Here is a 17,856-nt window from a genome sequence, read left to right as displayed (position 1 = left end):
AAGGGGGGGCGCCCTTTAGGAATATTTTAGGATTATTTGGTTAAAATTGAGGGCTAGGGGGGCGGCATTTGTCTTTCTTGCCCCCAGGCGCTAGAATTATAAATTACGGAGATTTCTTATAAAGCGGCTTCACAGACGTCAAAAACGTTCCTTGGGCTTAGTTTATATAGAAAGTTGCCTGCAGGAGAATACTATCTGTGTTTGCATTTAGCACACAAATACTGTCTAACCTTGTTTACACTGTGATTTTGAGTTTGGCTCGGACATGACCCCAGGTCAAAATGTGTCTGCACATTGCATATTTGTCCCCCACCCCATGCCAAGTTTTGTTGAGGTGCGCCTTCCAGCTGGGCTTACTCCAAGCTCTAAATGGGGCCATGGTATTTGGGTGAAACTAATCAGCAGGGGTCTGATTGTTGCTGTGATTTTGCACCTTATAGCAGTCTGGGTAGTTAAACCTACTGCTTTTTTTATTATTATTATTAATTTTTATTTACAGGGCGCCACTAGGTGTCCGTAGCGCCATACAGGGACAAAGTTACAATACAAGGTGAGACAGCACAGTACAGTAAACAATAAGCACAGTAACTCGGTGAGCTCAAAGCACAGCTAGATGGGCGGGGGAGGGGAGAGGGGAAGGTGCTGCATACGGCTGAGCCCGAGAGGGAGGGCCCGGATGACAGGGAAACCCCCAGAGGGGAGAGGAAGGAGCGAGAGGGGACGGGGGGGGGGGGGAAGAGGGTCCTCGAGGAGGAGGGCTAGGTAGCTTAAGAGTGCTGAGGACAGGAGGAGAGATGACCCTGCTCAGAGGGGTAGACAGACAGAGAGACACAGGGGAGAGAGGGAGAGATAAGGATAAGGAAAGGGGAATGAAGGGGAAGAGGTAGAAGAAAAGGTAGGAAATTAAGTGGGAGACTGGAAGGCTTTAAGAAAAAGGTGGGTTAGAGCCCGTTTGAAACTGGACAGATTAGGGGAAGTTCTGATAGAGGGAGGGAGCTTGTTCCAGTGGAGGGGGGCAGCGCGAGCGAAGTCTTGGATACGCGCATGGGAGGAGGTGATCAGGGGGAAAGAGAGGCGACGGTCATTGGCAAATCGGAGAGGGCGGGATGGAGCATGAATAGAGAGGAGTGTGGAGATGTAGGTCGCTGTGGAGTTGGCGAGGGCCTTGTATGTAAGAGTGAGGAGCTTGAAGAGGATTCTGTAGGGGAAGGGGAGCCAGTGAAGGGATAGGTAGAGGGGGGAGACAGAAGAGGAGCGGTGAGAAAGGAAGATAAGCCTAGTGGCTGCGTTAAGTACAGATCGAAGGGGAGCGAGATGAGAGTGGAGCAGGCCAGTAAGGAGGAGGTTGCAGTAGTCCAAGCGGGAGATGATCAGAGAGTGAATAAGACATTTGGTGGCATCTTGGGAGAGGAAGGGCCGGATGCGAGCGATGTTACGCAGCTGGAAGCGGCAGGATTTAGCAAGAGAGAGGATGTGGGGGCCAAAGGAGAGAGAGGAGTCGAGGATGACACAGAGGCAGCGAAGTTGGGGGACAGAGGAGATAGAGGAGTTGTCGACAGTGATGGAGAGGTCGACAGGGGATGAGGTGTGAGGGGGAGGAAAAACTATGAGTTCGGTTTTGGCAAGGTTAAGTTTGAGAGGACATCCAGGAGGAGATGGCAGACAGGCAGGCGGACACCATAGAGAGGAGGGAGGGAGAGAGATCAGGAGAGGAGAGGTATAGTTGAGTGTCGTCAGCGTAAAGGTGGTAGTTGAGGCCATAGGAGCTGATGAGTTCACCCAGGGAAGAGGTGTATATAGAGAGAAGAGTAAGGGTCCCAGGACAGAGCCCTGGGGGACTCCGACTGGAAGGGTGGACGGGGGGGAGGAGAGAGACTCAGTGGTGGTGACAGAGAAGGATGGATCAGCAAGGTAAGAGGTGAACCAGGACAAGACTGGGCCGGAGAGGCCAAAGGACTGGAGGGTGTGGAGGAGGAGGGGGTACTGCTTCATTGTGAGTGAACAGACTGGATTCCTAGGAATATTGGTTCAGTCCAGTGGCGCTATTGTGACATTTCATCGCAGGGGGCGGGATCAAGATGACGCAATCCTCAATGAATCGCGTCATGGAGGTCTCCGTCTAGCCCACTTTAGTAGGAAGCAGGCAGGGTGCAGAAGAATTGCCTGCTCTCCCGGAATTCGGGAGACTCCCAGACCTTTTGGGAGACTGGGCAAGTATGTCAATGAAATTAATTTGACAGTTCAGTGTTACTGAATCGGCAGAGCCCGAGGAAAAATGACTTCTTGTAGCATAACCTCTGGGGCTACGGTCAGAGGGAGGGTCTCTTATGTAGGTGGTAGAGCAGCTTTAAAGTTAAGAGGTACAAGACTTCGGGACCATATTTAACATTGCGCATTGATAAGGAAAACTATCAATAAAATATCCCCAGGAGAGCGGACCGAAGCTCGGCTTTGCCAGACCAGTCTTGGGGGGATTTACGCATCGTGACCAGGGCAGTCAGGTCACGCGTGACCAGGGCAATCAGTTCACGCGTGACCGGGGTAGTCAGTTCATACGTGACCAGGGTAGTCCGGGCTTGAGCTTTTAGTGAACAAAAAATAAATTGCGGTGATGTTAGAGAAAAAGCTACAATTTTTGGAACTTGATAAAATTGCCCAGACCACAGCCCCATTGATTATTTTGGGGACTGCGGTTAGTGCGGTAATTTGCCAAACACAGGAGATATCTCTGAGGCTTTTCTTAAATTAATATTTTACTTAAAAATGTCTAAACAATGCGGAAAAAGCCGTTTCCGCATGGTCTAGGACTTCATAAATAGGCCCCATAAAGTCTTTACGCTCTGTCTCGTAGCGATGCCAACACCTCGTTAGCTGATCCATCTTGTGTCATAGCACTGTGTTGTGTTAGGTCAAAGGCACAAGACTTTACTTGTAAATCTGACTCTCTCTGTCTGAGCTCTTTAGCGCTTCTGTAGAATTGCTGATTCTGGCTTTTGTTTTCCCTTTTACCTTTTTTTTTTTTTTTTACACATATATTGGTTCCATTTCTTTCTTCTTTCTTAAAGGACGCTACTTCTCGCCCACCACGGCCACACACCCCATTGTCCTCACCTGTCCCAGCCCCCTATTCTCACAGGTTGCAAAAAGAGCTGTAATAGGTGAATGCTGCTGAGCCGGTCTACGGTCCGCGGCTCCTTACGCATATATTGCAAATATATTTTACATTTTATATTCCCCCACATAAGAAGGGGGGGTAATGACCCCTGGTACGAAGTCCAAGTTGGCAGAAGGGGAGAATGGAATGATGTACAGACTCTTAGGGGAGAATTCCGTTCTGAGCGAAGTCTTGCCGGAGTCTTGTATGATAACACTCCGCAGAATGTTAGGGCACTAAAACATCAATGATTTTTTCCTTTCCCATCATAGAGGTGCGAGCTAAAATCATCATCATCATCACCGTTTATTTATATAGCACCACTAATTCCGCAGTCCCTGCCCCATTGGAGCTTACAGTCTAAACCCTAACACACACACACACACACACACACACACACACACACACACACAAACACACAGACAGTCTAGGGTCAATTTGTTAGCAGCCAATTAACCTACCAGTTTGGCATGTGGGAGGAAACCAGAGCACCCAGAGGAAACCCACGCAAACACAAGGAGAACATACAAACTCCACACAGATAAGGCCATGGTCGGGAATTGAACTAATGACCTCAGTGCTGTGAGGCAGAAATACTCAACAATGTTTTAGATCCCCTAATACCCGCATTGCGCGCAGGCGTACATCATGCGACCCTCTAAAGTCTTCTGTTTAAAAAATAATAATGAGAGCTGTGTATACAGTGTATCCACTTGTTTTCTCCGTTATAGTATTTGCATAGCTTTCCAAGCAAATAATGCAAAATAAATAGATAATATTTGGATACAAAGTGTTCTCTTGCAGCCAGTGCCTGGTGTTAGCAGTAACAGGTGACTACACAGCCAGACGTAGATTTAAATGGACACCTACAGGACTTGGTGGAGCGACTTAATGAAGTTCCTTGCCAGCCATTAGCACCGGCCGTGCATTGAGTATGCAGACAGGGGAGGAGGCCCTGAATGTGATCCTAGGCCTACATACCAGGGTCACCATAGAAACTCCTTGTCTGACATTGCAAACAAAAAGCAGTTCAGTCTCCAGAGGGAGGGAGGAAGGCAGTCTCGGCCTAGTGCTCCCCTGTGCAGCCTAGTGCCTGGTCGCTCCGGGCAACCCATAGACTCCCATTACCATCAGGATTGCTGGTGGAGAATTTATTGTGTGGTTTACAAGGGACACTGGTAGCCGACCTCCTCCGAGATTGCAACCAGCCAGCGGGTGACGTATTTTATAACATTTTTCAATTGCACGGTGTCTGGACATGATGTGACGCGCATATATGTACGTTTGCAGTGTGTTACTGTCACGGCTTTGAATTTTGTTGAGGCACGGCGAAGCTGGCGATTGCATGTATATAGGGTTACGTATCTCATAGCGTGAGCATTGCCTGGTAGATTGCAAGCTCCTAAGAGCACAGCCTGTAAGATAATCGTGCAGTCCTGTGGAGTGTATACCGTATGCACAAATAAGTTGGCAAAAGCGATTTTAATCCCATTACTCAGGAGTTGCCAGATGCAGCGTAAAAGTTTTTAATCGTATTTTGTTCGTTTGTCAATTTCAGTACTGTTTTCTGAAGCTGAGCCCAACTTATTGGTAGTTATGTCATTTTGGCAGATACGCTGCTATCTTTGCACTTTGCTGCCCACCCAGCAGTTTGGATACGCGTGCCGTGCGCTCGTTTTTGGACCGTCTAGAATTGTGCCAGTTTCCCAATAATTTATTTACACCACGAGGCAAGTCCTGCCGCCTGCGGTCTGTGCCCAGGATAAATATTGACTCGGTGTATATCACTGTGTGATTACTGCCACAAGTACATAAAACTTATCTGGTATCCGGACAGCCATGTCGCAGATTAGTGGCAGAATAGATGTTTGAGGACTGCGGGATAGATTTAATCTCTTGTATTATCTGTGTGATCCACAGTGACATAGTCTGTGATCTTTATCTCTACTTGCCAGAGGCAAACACAGGATTTGTAGAGGGGGGGGGGGTACAGATCTGTTTGGGAAAAAAAAAGAACCTTGTGGCTCACAGCATGTGACGCATACTTAGGAACAACAAAATATTACTAAGCCCCCCCTCTATTGGTTATGATGGGCCATAGATTGAGAGGATGTGCGGAAGCCAATTTAACAAGGGTCGTTAATGGGCAATCCTGCTCTTGCTGTAATCATGTCAGGATGGTGACAGCAGAGGATATTGATAGAAAAATCCTTTGTTTGACTAAATAAAGCATTGCTTCTAATAGAATAGGGGGCAATCATTTTTTTTTTTTTTTTTTTTACATATTGTTAATAAAGAGTCCAGGCTTCTTGCTCCACAGTGCACAGTGCATGCTTGTACAGTCCAGTGAGCCACGAGTGGGCATATGCATCCAGGACTGGCTGGTGGAGCAGTTAGACTTTTCTTAACACTTTCAGGAAGTATTAACGAGTATCACTCAGCTGCACAGCTGACACTTCTACAACCTTTCTACATTGTCTGCAGATGTCAGCGGCTCCTACCCAGGGAGTCCAGAGCACAGCTCAATTTACATTTCCTGTTTATATATATATATATACTGCCAACTGTACAAAGATATTGGTTATTGGTATTATTTTATTTATTAAGCACCAATTTAATACTTAGAGCTCTACATTGGGGGGTTTATGCAAATAAAATAAAATTACATACAATGAAATGAAACAGAAGGTGGAGCTGCCCAAAGAAGCTGCGGGGTAAACATGATACATAAGGTAGCGGAATAATAATTAAAGCTGTTGGTGGAGATTCATGGTCATGGATACAGACAGTGGGCTAATACCTGGCTCCAGGCACTGTGCTAGTTCCTGCTCCAGGCAGTTGGTGGATACAGGCACTGTGCTAGTTCCTGGCTCCAGGCAGTTGGTGGATACAGGCACTGTGCTAGTTCCTGGCTCCAGGCAGTTGGTGGATACAGGCACAGTGCTAGTTCCTGCTCCAGGCAGTTGGTGGATACAGGTACAGTGCTAATACCTGGCTCCAGGCAGTTGGTGGATACAGGCACTGTGCTAGTTCCTGGCTCCATGCAGTTGGTGGATACAGGCACTGTGCTAGTTCCTGCTCCAGGCAGTTGGTGGATACAGGCACTGTGCTAGTTCCTGGCTCCATGCAGTTGGTGGATACAGGCACTGTGCTAGTTCCTGGCTCCATGCAGTTGGTGGATACAGGCACTGTGCTAGTTCCTGGCTCCATGCAGTTGGTGGATACAGGCACTGTGCTAGTTCCTGCTCCAGGCAGTTGGTAGATACAGGTACAGTGCTAGTTCCTGCTCCAGGCAGTTAGTGGATACAGGCACTGTGCTAGTTCCTTGCTCCAGGTAGTTGTTGGATACAGGTACAGTGCTAGTTCCTGGCTCCATCAGTTGGTGGATACAGGTACAGTGCTAGTTCCTGCTCCAGGCAGTTGGTGGATACAGGTACAGTGCTAGTTCCTTGCTCCAAGTAGTTGGTGGATACAGGTACTGTGCTAGTTCCTGCTCCAGGCAGTTGTTGGATACAGGTACAGTGCTAGTTCCTGGCTCCATCAGTTGGTGGATACAGGTACAGTGCTAGTTCCTGGCTCAAGGCAGTTGGTGGATACAGGTACAGTGCTAGTTCCTGGCTCCAGGCAGTTGGTGGATACAGGCACTGTGCTAGTTCCTTGCTCCAGGTAGTTGGTGGATACAGGTACAGTGCTAGTTCCTGGCTCAAGGCAGTTGGTGGATACAGGTACAGTGCTAGTTCCTGCTCCAGGCAGTTGGTGGATACAGGTACTGTGCTAGTTCCTGGCTCCAGGCAGTTGGTGGATACAGGCACTGTGCTAGTTCCTGCTCCAGGCAGTTGGTGGATACAGGCACTGTGCTAGTTCCTGCTCCAGGCAGTTGGTGGATACAGGTACAGTGCTAGTTCCTGCTCCAGGCAGTTGGTGGATACAGGCACTGTGCTAGTTCCTGCTCCAGGCAGTTGGTGGATACAGGTACAGTGCTAGTTCCTGCTCCAGGCAGTTGGTGGATACAGGTACAGTGCTAGTTCCTGCTCCAGGCAGTTGGTGGATACAGGTACAGTGCTAGTTACTGCTCCAGGCAGTTGGTGGATACAGGCACTGTGCTAGTTCCTGCTCCAGGCAGTTGGTGGATACAGGTACAGTGCTAGTTCCTGCTCCAGGCAGTTGGTGGATACAGGCACTGTGCTAGTTTCTGCTCCAGGCAGTTGGTGGATACAGGCACTGTGCTAGTTCCTGCTCCACTATTTTTACAATTTATTTACATACTTTATTCATATACTATATAAAAATATTGTAGCCCTGCTCCATACAAATTGGTTCCCCAGCAGACCTTAAGGACCGCAGTCTGACAGTGGAGCTATCTCTAACATATACTAGTTTACTGACTAGTGACAGCCTCTCAGAATGTGATTGGTAGATACTCATTTACAATCACATGTCACCAAGAACAAATCTCTCTGCCTTTACCCTTTTAAATAGTTTTCTGTGATGATTGTTAGTAAACATGGCAGTAGACTGGAAACCTCTTTAAACAATGCTATTTGCATGGTGTTATATAATGCAGCGCTGTATAGTTGGTACAACACCTTTAACAATTATATGCAGTATAGCTTACAGGACACAATAATCTTGTTCTACTCCAACAGGTAGGCTGTCATTGCGCTTAAGGAATGGAGAAGTACGAGAAGTTGGCCAAGATAGGCGAGGGATCCTACGGGGTGGTCTTTAAGTGTCGGAACAAGGAGACCGGGCAAGTAGTAGCCATCAAGAAGTTTGTGGAGTCGGAGGATGACCCCGTCATTAAAAAGATTGCTTTACGTGAGATTCGTTTGTTAAAGGTGAGATCTCTGGGCTCCATGGGCCTGTACATGCGCCCGTCTGCGTAGCATCTCTTTGCGTCTAATTCACACTGCTCAGAAAGTGAACGTATCCGACCCTGGCTACTCAGACCTGCAACTTTTTGGCACGTACGAGTCCTTACGACCATTACAAAGACCAAATGAGTTTTTAAAATGTTCCCTTTTCCAGAGGTTTGTTTTACCCGTATTATTTCTGCTCTCATTTTCTACTGTAGAAAAGTCACATTTGCTCCATAAGAAAAACAATATGTTGCAACAATTCACTATATTCATCCCTGCAGCATTTACCAGCAGAGTCCTTGTTTTACCATAACACTTCCTATACATGTCCCTCTGTCTTCTCAGGCCCAGAACCTGCTCTAACTCCCGTTTTTTTTATTCCAGCAACTGAAACACAGCAATTTGGTGAACTTGCTGGAAGTGTTCCGCAGGAAGAGGAAGCTTCACCTGGTCTTTGAGTATTGTGATCACACCGTCCTTAACGAGCTGGAGAGACACCCCAACGGGTTAGTGCATGTGTTGTGAATGGGGCAGGTGCTGGTATGCCTGGTGCATAAAAAAAATAAAGGTTTTATAATGTTACCCATGGTTTGATGATGTTTGGTAAAGGGGTAGTGGAGGCAGGTCACCTGGTCACGTCCAGGGAGGGATGACACAATGACACAAAGACAGCTGGTATATAAAAGCCCCAGAAGTCATAGGCAAACCGAGGGGGGGGGGGGTTTCCTAGTGCCTGGAAACCCCCTCCAAGCCTGGAGCACTGTATAATTGAGGTGGCTGGACCCTCCTCCCGCTACACACAGCTCTGCATGCACCTAACAGTAGTACACGCAGCACTGCCCATGTATATTATGGGGATAGGAAGAGTTGGAGAGCAGCCAAGCACGGTCTAATATTATAGCTACGCCCCCATGCATGCTGGTCACGTCCACTGGCGGTGAGGTGTGGAAACCCCCCTCTACATATCCTGCATTTACCCCTGGAAGGCGTATTTATTATATGGGAAAAACTAGGGTCAGCAGAGCCGTAACTTAGAATTCTAGCGCCTGGGACGAGAAAGACAAATGCCGCCCCCCTAGCCCTCATTTTTAACCAAATGAACCTAAAATATTTCTAAATTGCCCCCCCCCCTTCAGTGTTGCGCTCTGGGCGGTCGCCCCTGTTGCATAGCCATAGTTATGGCCCTGCTAGGGTGTAAGTGGGGAAGCGGTGGTATATGAACAGCATTGAGGGATGCTGGAAGGTGTTACAGGGAATAACACAATACAGTATAGTGATAATGAAGGTCAGAGGTAGCACTAGTAGTGTCTCGCTCTGCTATTGTTCGATGGGCTGAACGATGTTGGTTCTCGGTGCAGATTGGGAGGTTAGATGCTATCCCCCTGCTGGGAATATAGGGGTAATACTGGTTAGTTTGTAGATCTTTATAAAAATACTTGGCCTGTGGCCTCGTGCAGACCTCTCCTAATATCCTTATATTTCACTTTATAGGCTATTTATCCCACATATCAGTATATGGCATTTCATGGGTCGGTTTCTCTAGCTGGATGTTACTTTAACCCTTCCATGGCTTCTGTTTCAGGGTTCCTGATGGGATGACAAAGAACATAGTGATGCAGATATTGCAGGCTGTGAGTTTCTGCCATAGGAACAATGTAAGTGTAATAATATTGTGTATCATAGCGCTCGGTAGAGTGACGGAGTGATCAGCTTCTGATCACACATTGTGTCTGAGGTCAGATCAAAGACGCAGAGTAATCACCCTTGTGTTATGCTTCCAGTGTTACAATATATCATGCTATTGGATATTCCTTACTGCCTTCTCCTCTCCTTCCCTTTACTGCCTTCTCCTCTCCTTCCCATTACTGCCTTCTCCTCTCCTTCCCTTTACTGCCTTCACCTCTCGTTTACTTTAATGCCTTCTCCTTCCTCTCCTCTCCTTTACTGCCTTCTCCTCTCCTTCCCATTGCTGCCTTTTCTCTTCTCTCCTTCCATTTACTTCCTTCACCTCTCGTTTACTTTTTATGCCTTCTCCTCTCCTTCCCTTAAGTGCTTCTCCTCTCATATCCTTTACTGCCTTCCCCTCTCCTTCATTTTACTGCCTTCTCCTTCCTCTCCTCTCCTTTACTGCCTTCTCCTCTCCTTCCCATTACTGCCTTCTCCTCTCCTTCCCATTACTGCCTTCTCCTCTCCTTCCCTTTACTTCCTTCACCTCTCGTTTACTTTAATGCCTTCTCCTCTCCTTCCCTTAAGTGCTTCTCCTCTCATATCCTTTACTGCCTTCCCCTCTCCTTCATTTTACTGCCTTCTCCTTCCTCTCCTTTACTGCCTTCCCCTCTCCTTCATTTTACTGCCTTCTCCTTCCTCTCCTCTACTGCCTTCCCCTCTCCTTCATTTTACTGCCTTCTCCTTCCTCTCCTCTCCTTTACTGCCTTCCCCTCTCCTTCATTTTACTGCCTTCTCCTTCCTCTCCTCTCCTTTACTGCCTTCCCCTCTCCTTCATTTTAATGCCTTCTCCTTCCTCTCCTCTCCTTTACTGCCTTCCCCTCTCCTTCATTTTACTGCCTTCTCCTTCTTCTCCTCTCCTTTACTGCCTTCTCCTCTCCTTCCCATTGCTGCCTTTTCTCTTCTCTCCTTGCCTTTACTTCCTTCACCTCTCGTTTACTTTAATGCCTTCTCCTCTCCTTCCCTTAAGTGCTTCTCCTCTCATATCCTTTACTGCCTTCCCCTCTCCTTCATTTTATTGCCTTCTCCTTCCTCTCCTCTCCTTCCCTTTACTGCCTTCTCCTCTCCTTCCCTATCTGATGTAAGATAGAGAAGCCCCACCATGAAGTGCATTAATCATGACAATTTTGATTAAGGGATGCTTAATTGTAAACAGTTTCGTTAGTACAGGTTTCTAGAGTACACATGAGGACTAATACAGATAATTCTAAAGAAGGAAGTTATATAGTAGAATCAGTGGCCATAACCTACAGCAATCATAAGCGTTAAATCCTGGTTTGGGAGGGGATTATATTTCTAGTTGTCAGTGTGATTTAGTAAACGGCTATTTACCCATCTCTGATTTTGTCACACTTGGTTGTCATATTACATTTATTTATAAGTATTTCACCAGATAAAAACTCTGGTTTTCATGTATGTTCTGATAAAATAAATATAATACTGACCTGGTTACAGATAGGAGGCATTAGGCCTTACAGTCACAAACAGTTTTATACAACAGGGTGCGTTGACAGATCTTAGACATTGATAAGTGCCTGGGGTCAGTTCTCACAGATATATGGGGGGCTGTGTATTTCTTGTTAATATATTGATTGGGCAAAGTCTGTTCCACTGCTAAACTGCAGTTTTCACTGTAAAGAACGAGGATGATAGGGGAACGTCATTAATATACCGTACAGAGAGAATTGTCAGTGTTTTTGCCACATTCATGACAATGTATTTAGCTGTGACTATAATTTCCTGTCTTGCAGTGCATTCACAGAGATGTCAAACCGGAAAACATTCTGCTCACCAAACAAGGGGTCATCAAACTCTGTGACTTCGGCTTTGCTCGAATCTTAAGTAAGTGTTTTGTCTCCTGACATGAATGAAACTGTATCTGTTGATTATCGGAGACTTAGGGCTAGATTTACTAAGCTGCGGGTTTGAAAAAGTGGGGATGTTACCTATAGCAACCAATCAGATTCTAGCTGTCATTTATTTAGTACCTTCTACAAAATGACAGCTAGAATCTGAACCCGCAGCTTAGTAAATCTAGCCCTTACCTTCATTGGCAGCTTAAGCGCTTCTGCTAACAAACGTCAGCGCAGTTTGCAGCCTGCTCGATGGTGGTGGACTAAAAGTATGTTTTATTAAAGGGGTCCTCTGCCCACCTATAAGTTTTATTAAAGGGATCCTCTGCCCACCTATAAGTTTTATTAAAGGGGTCCTCTGCCCACCTATAAGTTTTATTAAAAAGGTGCTCTGCCCACATATAAATTTTATTAAAGGGGTCCTCTGCCCACCTATAAGTTTTATTAAAGGGGTCCTCTGCCCACCTATAAGTATTATTAAAGGGGTGCTCTGCCCACATATAAGTTTGATTAAAGGGATCCTCTGCCCACATATAAGTTTTATTAAAGGGGTCCTCTGCCCACATATAAGTTTTATTAAAGGGGTGCTCTGCCCACATATAAGTTTGATTAAAGGGGTCCTCTGCCCACCTATAAGTTTTATTAAAGGGGTCCTCTGCCCACATATAAGTTTTATTAAAGGGGTCCTCTGCCCACCTATAAGTTTTATTAAAGGGATCCTCTGCCCACCTATAAGTTTTATTAAAGGGGTGCTCTGCCCACATATAAGTTTTATTAAAGGGATCCTCTGCCCACCTATAAGTTTTATTAAAGGGGTGCTCTGCCCACCTATACGTTTTATTAAAGGGGTCCTCTGCCCACCTATAAGTTTTATTAAAGGGGTCCTCTGCCCACCTATAAGTTTGATTAAAGGGGTCCTCTGCCCACCTATAAGTTTTATTAAAGGGGTCCTCTGCCCACCTATAAGTTTTATTAAAGGGGTCCTCTGCCCACCTATAAGTATTATTAAAGGGGTGCTCTGCCCACATATAAGTTTGATTAAAGGGATCCTCTGCCCACCTATAAGTTTTATTAAAGGGGTCCTCTGCCCACATATAAGTTTTATTAAAGGGGTGCTCTGCCCACATATAAGTTTGATTAAAGGGGTCCTCTGCCCACCTATAAGTTTTATTAAAGGGGTCCTCTGCCCACATATAAGTTTGATTAAAGGGGTGCTCTGCCCACCTATAAGTTTTATTAAAGGGGTCCTCTGCCCACATATAAGTTTTATTAAAGGGGTGCTCTGCCCACCTATAAGTTTTATTAAAGGGGTGCTCTGCCCACATATAAGTTTGATTAAAGGGGTGCTCTGCCCACATATAAGTTTTATTAAAGGGGTGCTCTGCCCACCTATAAGTTTTATTAAAGGGGTCCTCTGCCCACCTATAAGTTTTATTAAAGGGGTCCTCTGCCCACCTATAAGTTTTATTAAAGGGGTCCTCTGCCCACATATAAGTTTTATTAAAGGGGTGCTCTGCCCACCTATAAGTTTTATTAAAGGGGTCCTCTGCTGCCCACCTATAAGTTTGATTAAAGGGATCCTCTACCCACATAAAACTACACTGATGTTTTTCAGTAATCAGTTAAGGATTGGTCCATATGAATGAGAAGTTACAGTGTTGGAAGCCACATTTCTTTGAGTCTGTCTCCTTCCCCCTCATTTACATACCAGAGCCCCTGGCACCAGTGGCATCAGAAATGGTGCCCCCCCCCCCGCGTGTAGCCGATTCACATTGGCCGTACTTGTCTTCTCTTCACAGCTCGGCCTGGTGATGATTATACAGATTATGTGGCTACCCGCTGGTATCGGGCCCCCGAGTTGCTGGTTGGGGATACTCAATACGGTGCAGCGGTGGACGTGTGGGCTGTCGGGTGCGTCTTCGCTGAGTTGCTGTCTGGACAGCCCCTGTGGCCGGGGAAATCTGACGTGGACCAGCTCTACCTCATCATCAGAACCCTTGGTAGGGAAGATGGATAAACGTTAAATATGAAAGCAATTCCCAGCCCTGTCACTTCCACGCTTGGCGCCATGTTGCCTCGTGGGTCATTTTGTCTTTCTGTTGAGGTGGGTTGAAAAGCGCACCAAAAAAACCCCTTGGTTTCACACCGATTGCAGAGCCGCACACTCCTTTACCTCAACAAACCTGGTAACAGTACAATCTGCCCACAGGTAGATATATTGTCTATTTTACATTACTCTGAGGCAGTGACAGGCTTGCAGGCTCCTTAGTAACTGAAATGCTTGTCACACATGGGGACCTGATATTATAGTAACTTTGAATGAAAATAACTGACATGTCATGCTTTACAATCTAAGCTTTTTGTCACATGTCAGCAACATACTGGTAGTTTATAGCATAATTCTGGTGGATGTTGGATGGAAATATTCACATTACACTTTACCGTTATATAAAAATGAAGTGGGGAGACTGAACAATGCAATTTACTGGCTTCATGTAAGAAATCTTAACATTTTGGTGTTTAGTAGTAATGGTAACTGTCTTTCCAACCTACCAGGAAAACTTATCCCCAGGCACCAGTACATTTTCCACAGTAACCAGTTCTTCCATGGAGTCAGCATTCCTGAGCCTGACCCGGATGATGTGGTAGGTACACTCATTTCCTGTCATGTGATCAGAAAATGTCAAACACGCTTACCAGTCATAATAATAATATCACCCATCTTATAAAAAATATTTATATATATAAATATTTTTTAGTAAAGCCGGATAGGGGCGTGGTTATACTGATTGGGGGCGTGGTTATACTGATCGGGGGAGTGGTCTTGGCAGATTGGACATTACTTTTTTTGCCCTAATTTTGCTTTAGATGGAGGAAGGTATCTGTTTATTTTACACACTTTTCAAGATAATCGCAGCAAATAATTTCCATGATCAGAGGTGTCTTTGCCCTCACCATTTCCAGGACAGTGCTGCCCGCGTATAGGGACGTTATAACAAAACCGCGCTGTCGTCTGCACTCACTGGGGGCAGACAGTTTACGGCCCAGAGAAACATTCATGAGATTGCAGCCTGTCAATCACAGGAACCAGTGACATCACTGAGACACATTGTGATGTCATCACCTCTTACTGTACTGATAGGCTGATAGGCTGCAGTTACATGAATACTGGTGTAATAAAAACCCACACATCACACACATGATTATGGATGCCATAAAATGTTACCTTTCTTTTCTAAAATAATGATTTCATGATTTGTTGCTTCTGGTATTATGTTGGGTTTGTTGAAAGCTATATCGCCAATTCAGACTTTTTTTTTTCTGTAGGAGACCCTGGAGGAAAAATTCCCAAATATTCAGCCGATGGCCATGACTTTCATGAAGGTAAAGTGGAGGCTTCCAAGAGGATTCTGGGAAGTAGCACATGTTGAAGCTCCCTCTGACATATTTTCTGGTTGGCTATTTGTAATCTTGTGCCCCAGACAATTGTTCTATAATATCCCAGATATAGGGGTCCCTGTAATACTGCCCCACATTACACACACATAGCTCTGCTGACAATCTTCCCATAAGGAATTTCCTATAATTTACTGAAATCTGTACATACAGTAATGTTACGCGTATCTCTTTTTACTAGTTCTTTAGTTTTGGTTGTTTAACCTAGAGCGCGGATGTACAACACTGGGCTATTATTATTTTAACAATTAAACAGAAATCTGGTCCTGAAACTCTTGAATCACCTCCTTGTATCCTACAAACAGCCCCCCCCCCCCTCTATTACCTGACCTCTGGCGCCACCTTGTGACAGATATAGAAACAGAAAATGAAGTGAGAAATGAACCTACAGGTCCATCTAGTCTGTCCTCTTTTGGCTTTATTTTTTGTTTTCTTAGGCCTTAATAGCAATATGTTTGCCCATGCATTCTTCTACCCTATGGCTCCCCACCACACCCGCTGAGTGACTATACCGTGGATCTAGCATCCGTTCTGTACAAAAAGCACTTCCTTATGCCTTCCGTGCTCTCAACAATTTCCCCTCTAGATGTTGCACGCTGAATCCTGTGTTTCTCCAGTTCAGATGCTCTTGTACCTCTGACTCCTCTTTACAGGGGTGCCTGCGCATGAATCCTGATGACAGACTGGCCTGCGAGCAGCTCCTGGAGAGTAATTACTTAAACCCCGCCCGCGAGGAGCCGGAGAGGAGAAAAGGAAAGGGGAGGCGGAGACAGGTGATAACAACTCTCAATGGCCGCAATAGGCTGTTATTACACTGTAACTTTATTAGGAGTATTGTTGAAAATGAGAGTATTTGACTGTCAGGGTGGGTTTCAGTTTGTTGCTAGTCGATATCATGCAGGTAGTGTAGATTATAGCACTAGGACTGTCAATCATATTAGCATGCAGCAGGGGGTGGGTTAATGTCCACAACTGGATGAAAAGGGGCGTAGTCTAATGATTTGGGGTGTCTGATGGATGGCTGCCATGGTCCGAGTCATTTGTGGGACATGTCCTGATTTTTACATTTTGAATGTCAGGGGGTATACGACATAAAGAATATTTCTAGGAAGATAAATAGCATCAAACTCTTCGTAGATAGGAAAGTTCAGGATCTTGAGGTTGGGCTGATCTGTTAAATGAGTTTCATTCTGGAGAATACAGAAACCACAGAAGCACTGGATAGATAACGCTTTTGTTGATACTTTATTCATATTGTAAAATTGCACTTCATCATCTAAAGATAATCAGGATGTCAATAAGCTGCAGCCTGAAAGATCCCAGTGTCCTTCTCCTGCTACGCGTTTCGCATTCTACAGGCAATCTGGAGGCACTTGTCAAAGCCAACCTGGCACAAGTGCAATTTTACTACACTACTAAAAGTATCAATAAACATTTGATCTATTAAGATACTTTTGTTTCTACACCCTCCATTACCAAACTTTGGGTTATCCCCTGACTGGAGGTTCGGCTGACTGATACTGTTCAGTGAGCCTTCCATCCAAACGCGTTTCCATTCCTGATCTTCTAATCGGTCCAATGACAGAGGCACCAGGAGACCTGTATGTTTGTTTATGCGAGAATATCCTATAGTCACAACTGTTAACCTATGGTTTGGTATTGTCATTGGTAACATAATAATTTAATAACAAAATCAACATGTAAAGATGGAGCTAGCTTAGAGATAAGGAGTAATCAAGCGCCCATTGCTAAATTCACAAATGTCACCTGCTGTCTATCTACATCGCTGGCGCCTTCTGTCCTTAACCATGTCAATGGTGCCTCCTATATATGTATATAAACCAATGGTGCCTCGAGCCTCTACCTCACAGATTATGCGAGTGAGAGGTTCACCAGACGTGGCATTTAGACGACCTGCTCCGTCTGTTTTACAAACATTGCAGAGTCTTACGGAGACTTTATATTCCAGTTTAATTACCGGCGAGGGGATTTACTTTACTTTTCTCATTCTTTCCAGACTCAGTTGCTGCCTCAGATTCCTGGTAATGGCGTCTCTCCTGCTCCGGAGGGTAAAAACAAACCCCGAGCCCACAAATTTGACCATTTCCCCAACATTTAATGACTCCAGATGCTTCTTGTTGACTTCAAGGAACCTTAAGCATAATCTACAGGGAGAGTCCACCATTGTTACCGACATGAAGCCTTTACCACAGAGAACCGGACGCTGAGATGGGACATGGCCCTCAAGCTGTAGACCTACAGTTCACATTGATTTTTTTTTTCTTAATAAAACATTCCCAGAAGTGAGATTGCTACAAGCAGCATGAACCTGTGGGACGTATCCACTGAACATTCCTTTCTGCCCTGTCACATGTACTGTTAAATCTGCGCTGACTGCGGAGGGCTAGTCAGGTGAAGGTCGGTAAATGCAGATTGCGTCCACATGATTTATGCGTCTGTCGTGTGTCACATGACCCACCTCATACAAGTAGTTTTTTTTTGCACAGATGGTTTCTATTGAAATGACAACAAAAAGCCAATCAGACCTAGGTAACTTCATGTGAGAACCCTCCACTAGGCCTTACAGACATTATTGCCTTATCTTAAAATATTGGTCACGTCTGGTTTCCAGTTATGACTTTAGATTAAACCTGTATTGAGATATAGATATGAGAAGAAGAGGGGGGGAATATATGGTACAATTGTACTAGTGAACAGCGCAAAACATTACAAATTAAAGTGTAAGATTGTAAACATGGAAAGAGAACGCTATAATAAAAGTTTATTTCTTGTTCTTTTTTTTTATAGT

General features: G+C 45.4%; 1 protein-coding gene across 3 annotated transcripts; it reads left to right on the top strand.

Annotated features, from left to right (window-relative positions):
• Positions 1-3,932: 3,932 nt before the first annotated feature.
• Positions 3,933-17,729, top strand: CDKL4 (cyclin dependent kinase like 4). Of its 3 annotated transcripts, none has more exons than XM_075179086.1 (10): positions 3,933-3,984; positions 7,801-7,992; positions 8,398-8,519; positions 9,596-9,668; positions 11,490-11,580; positions 13,391-13,591; positions 14,148-14,236; positions 14,919-14,975; positions 15,701-15,820; positions 17,065-17,729. In XM_075179086.1, exons 2-10 carry the CDS (start codon positions 7,825-7,827, stop codon positions 17,164-17,166), a joined length of 1,023 nt encoding a protein of 340 aa, XP_075035187.1. In that variant the 5' UTR covers positions 3,933-3,984; positions 7,801-7,824; the 3' UTR covers positions 17,167-17,729. The 3 variants fall into 3 exon arrangements, with proteins under 3 accessions (XP_075035187.1, XP_075035188.1, XP_075035186.1); XM_075179087.1 differs by lacking the exon at positions 3,933-3,984 and adding an exon at positions 4,042-4,086; XM_075179085.1 differs by lacking the exon at positions 3,933-3,984 and adding an exon at positions 4,094-4,369.
• The last annotated feature ends 127 nt before the right edge of the window (positions 17,730-17,856 follow it).

This window comes from Mixophyes fleayi, chromosome 7 (genome assembly GCF_038048845.1).
Source record: "Mixophyes fleayi isolate aMixFle1 chromosome 7, aMixFle1.hap1, whole genome shotgun sequence".
Classification (NCBI taxonomy): Eukaryota; Metazoa; Chordata; class Amphibia; order Anura; family Limnodynastidae; genus Mixophyes; species Mixophyes fleayi.
Note: the sequence above shows the minus strand (reverse complement) of the source record. Positions and strands in the feature narration are given on the sequence as shown.

Coding starts and splice junctions, on each gene's coding strand:
- CDKL4 (XM_075179086.1), top strand. CDS start 7,825: ATGGAGAAGTACGAGAAGTTGGCCAAGATAGGCGAGGGATCCTACGGG. Junction 8,520..9,595: donor CTGGAGAGACACCCCAACGG/GTTAGTGCATGT, acceptor CTTCTGTTTCAG/GGTTCCTGATGGGATGACAA. Junction 9,669..11,489: donor GTTTCTGCCATAGGAACAAT/GTAAGTGTAATA, acceptor CCTGTCTTGCAG/TGCATTCACAGAGATGTCAA.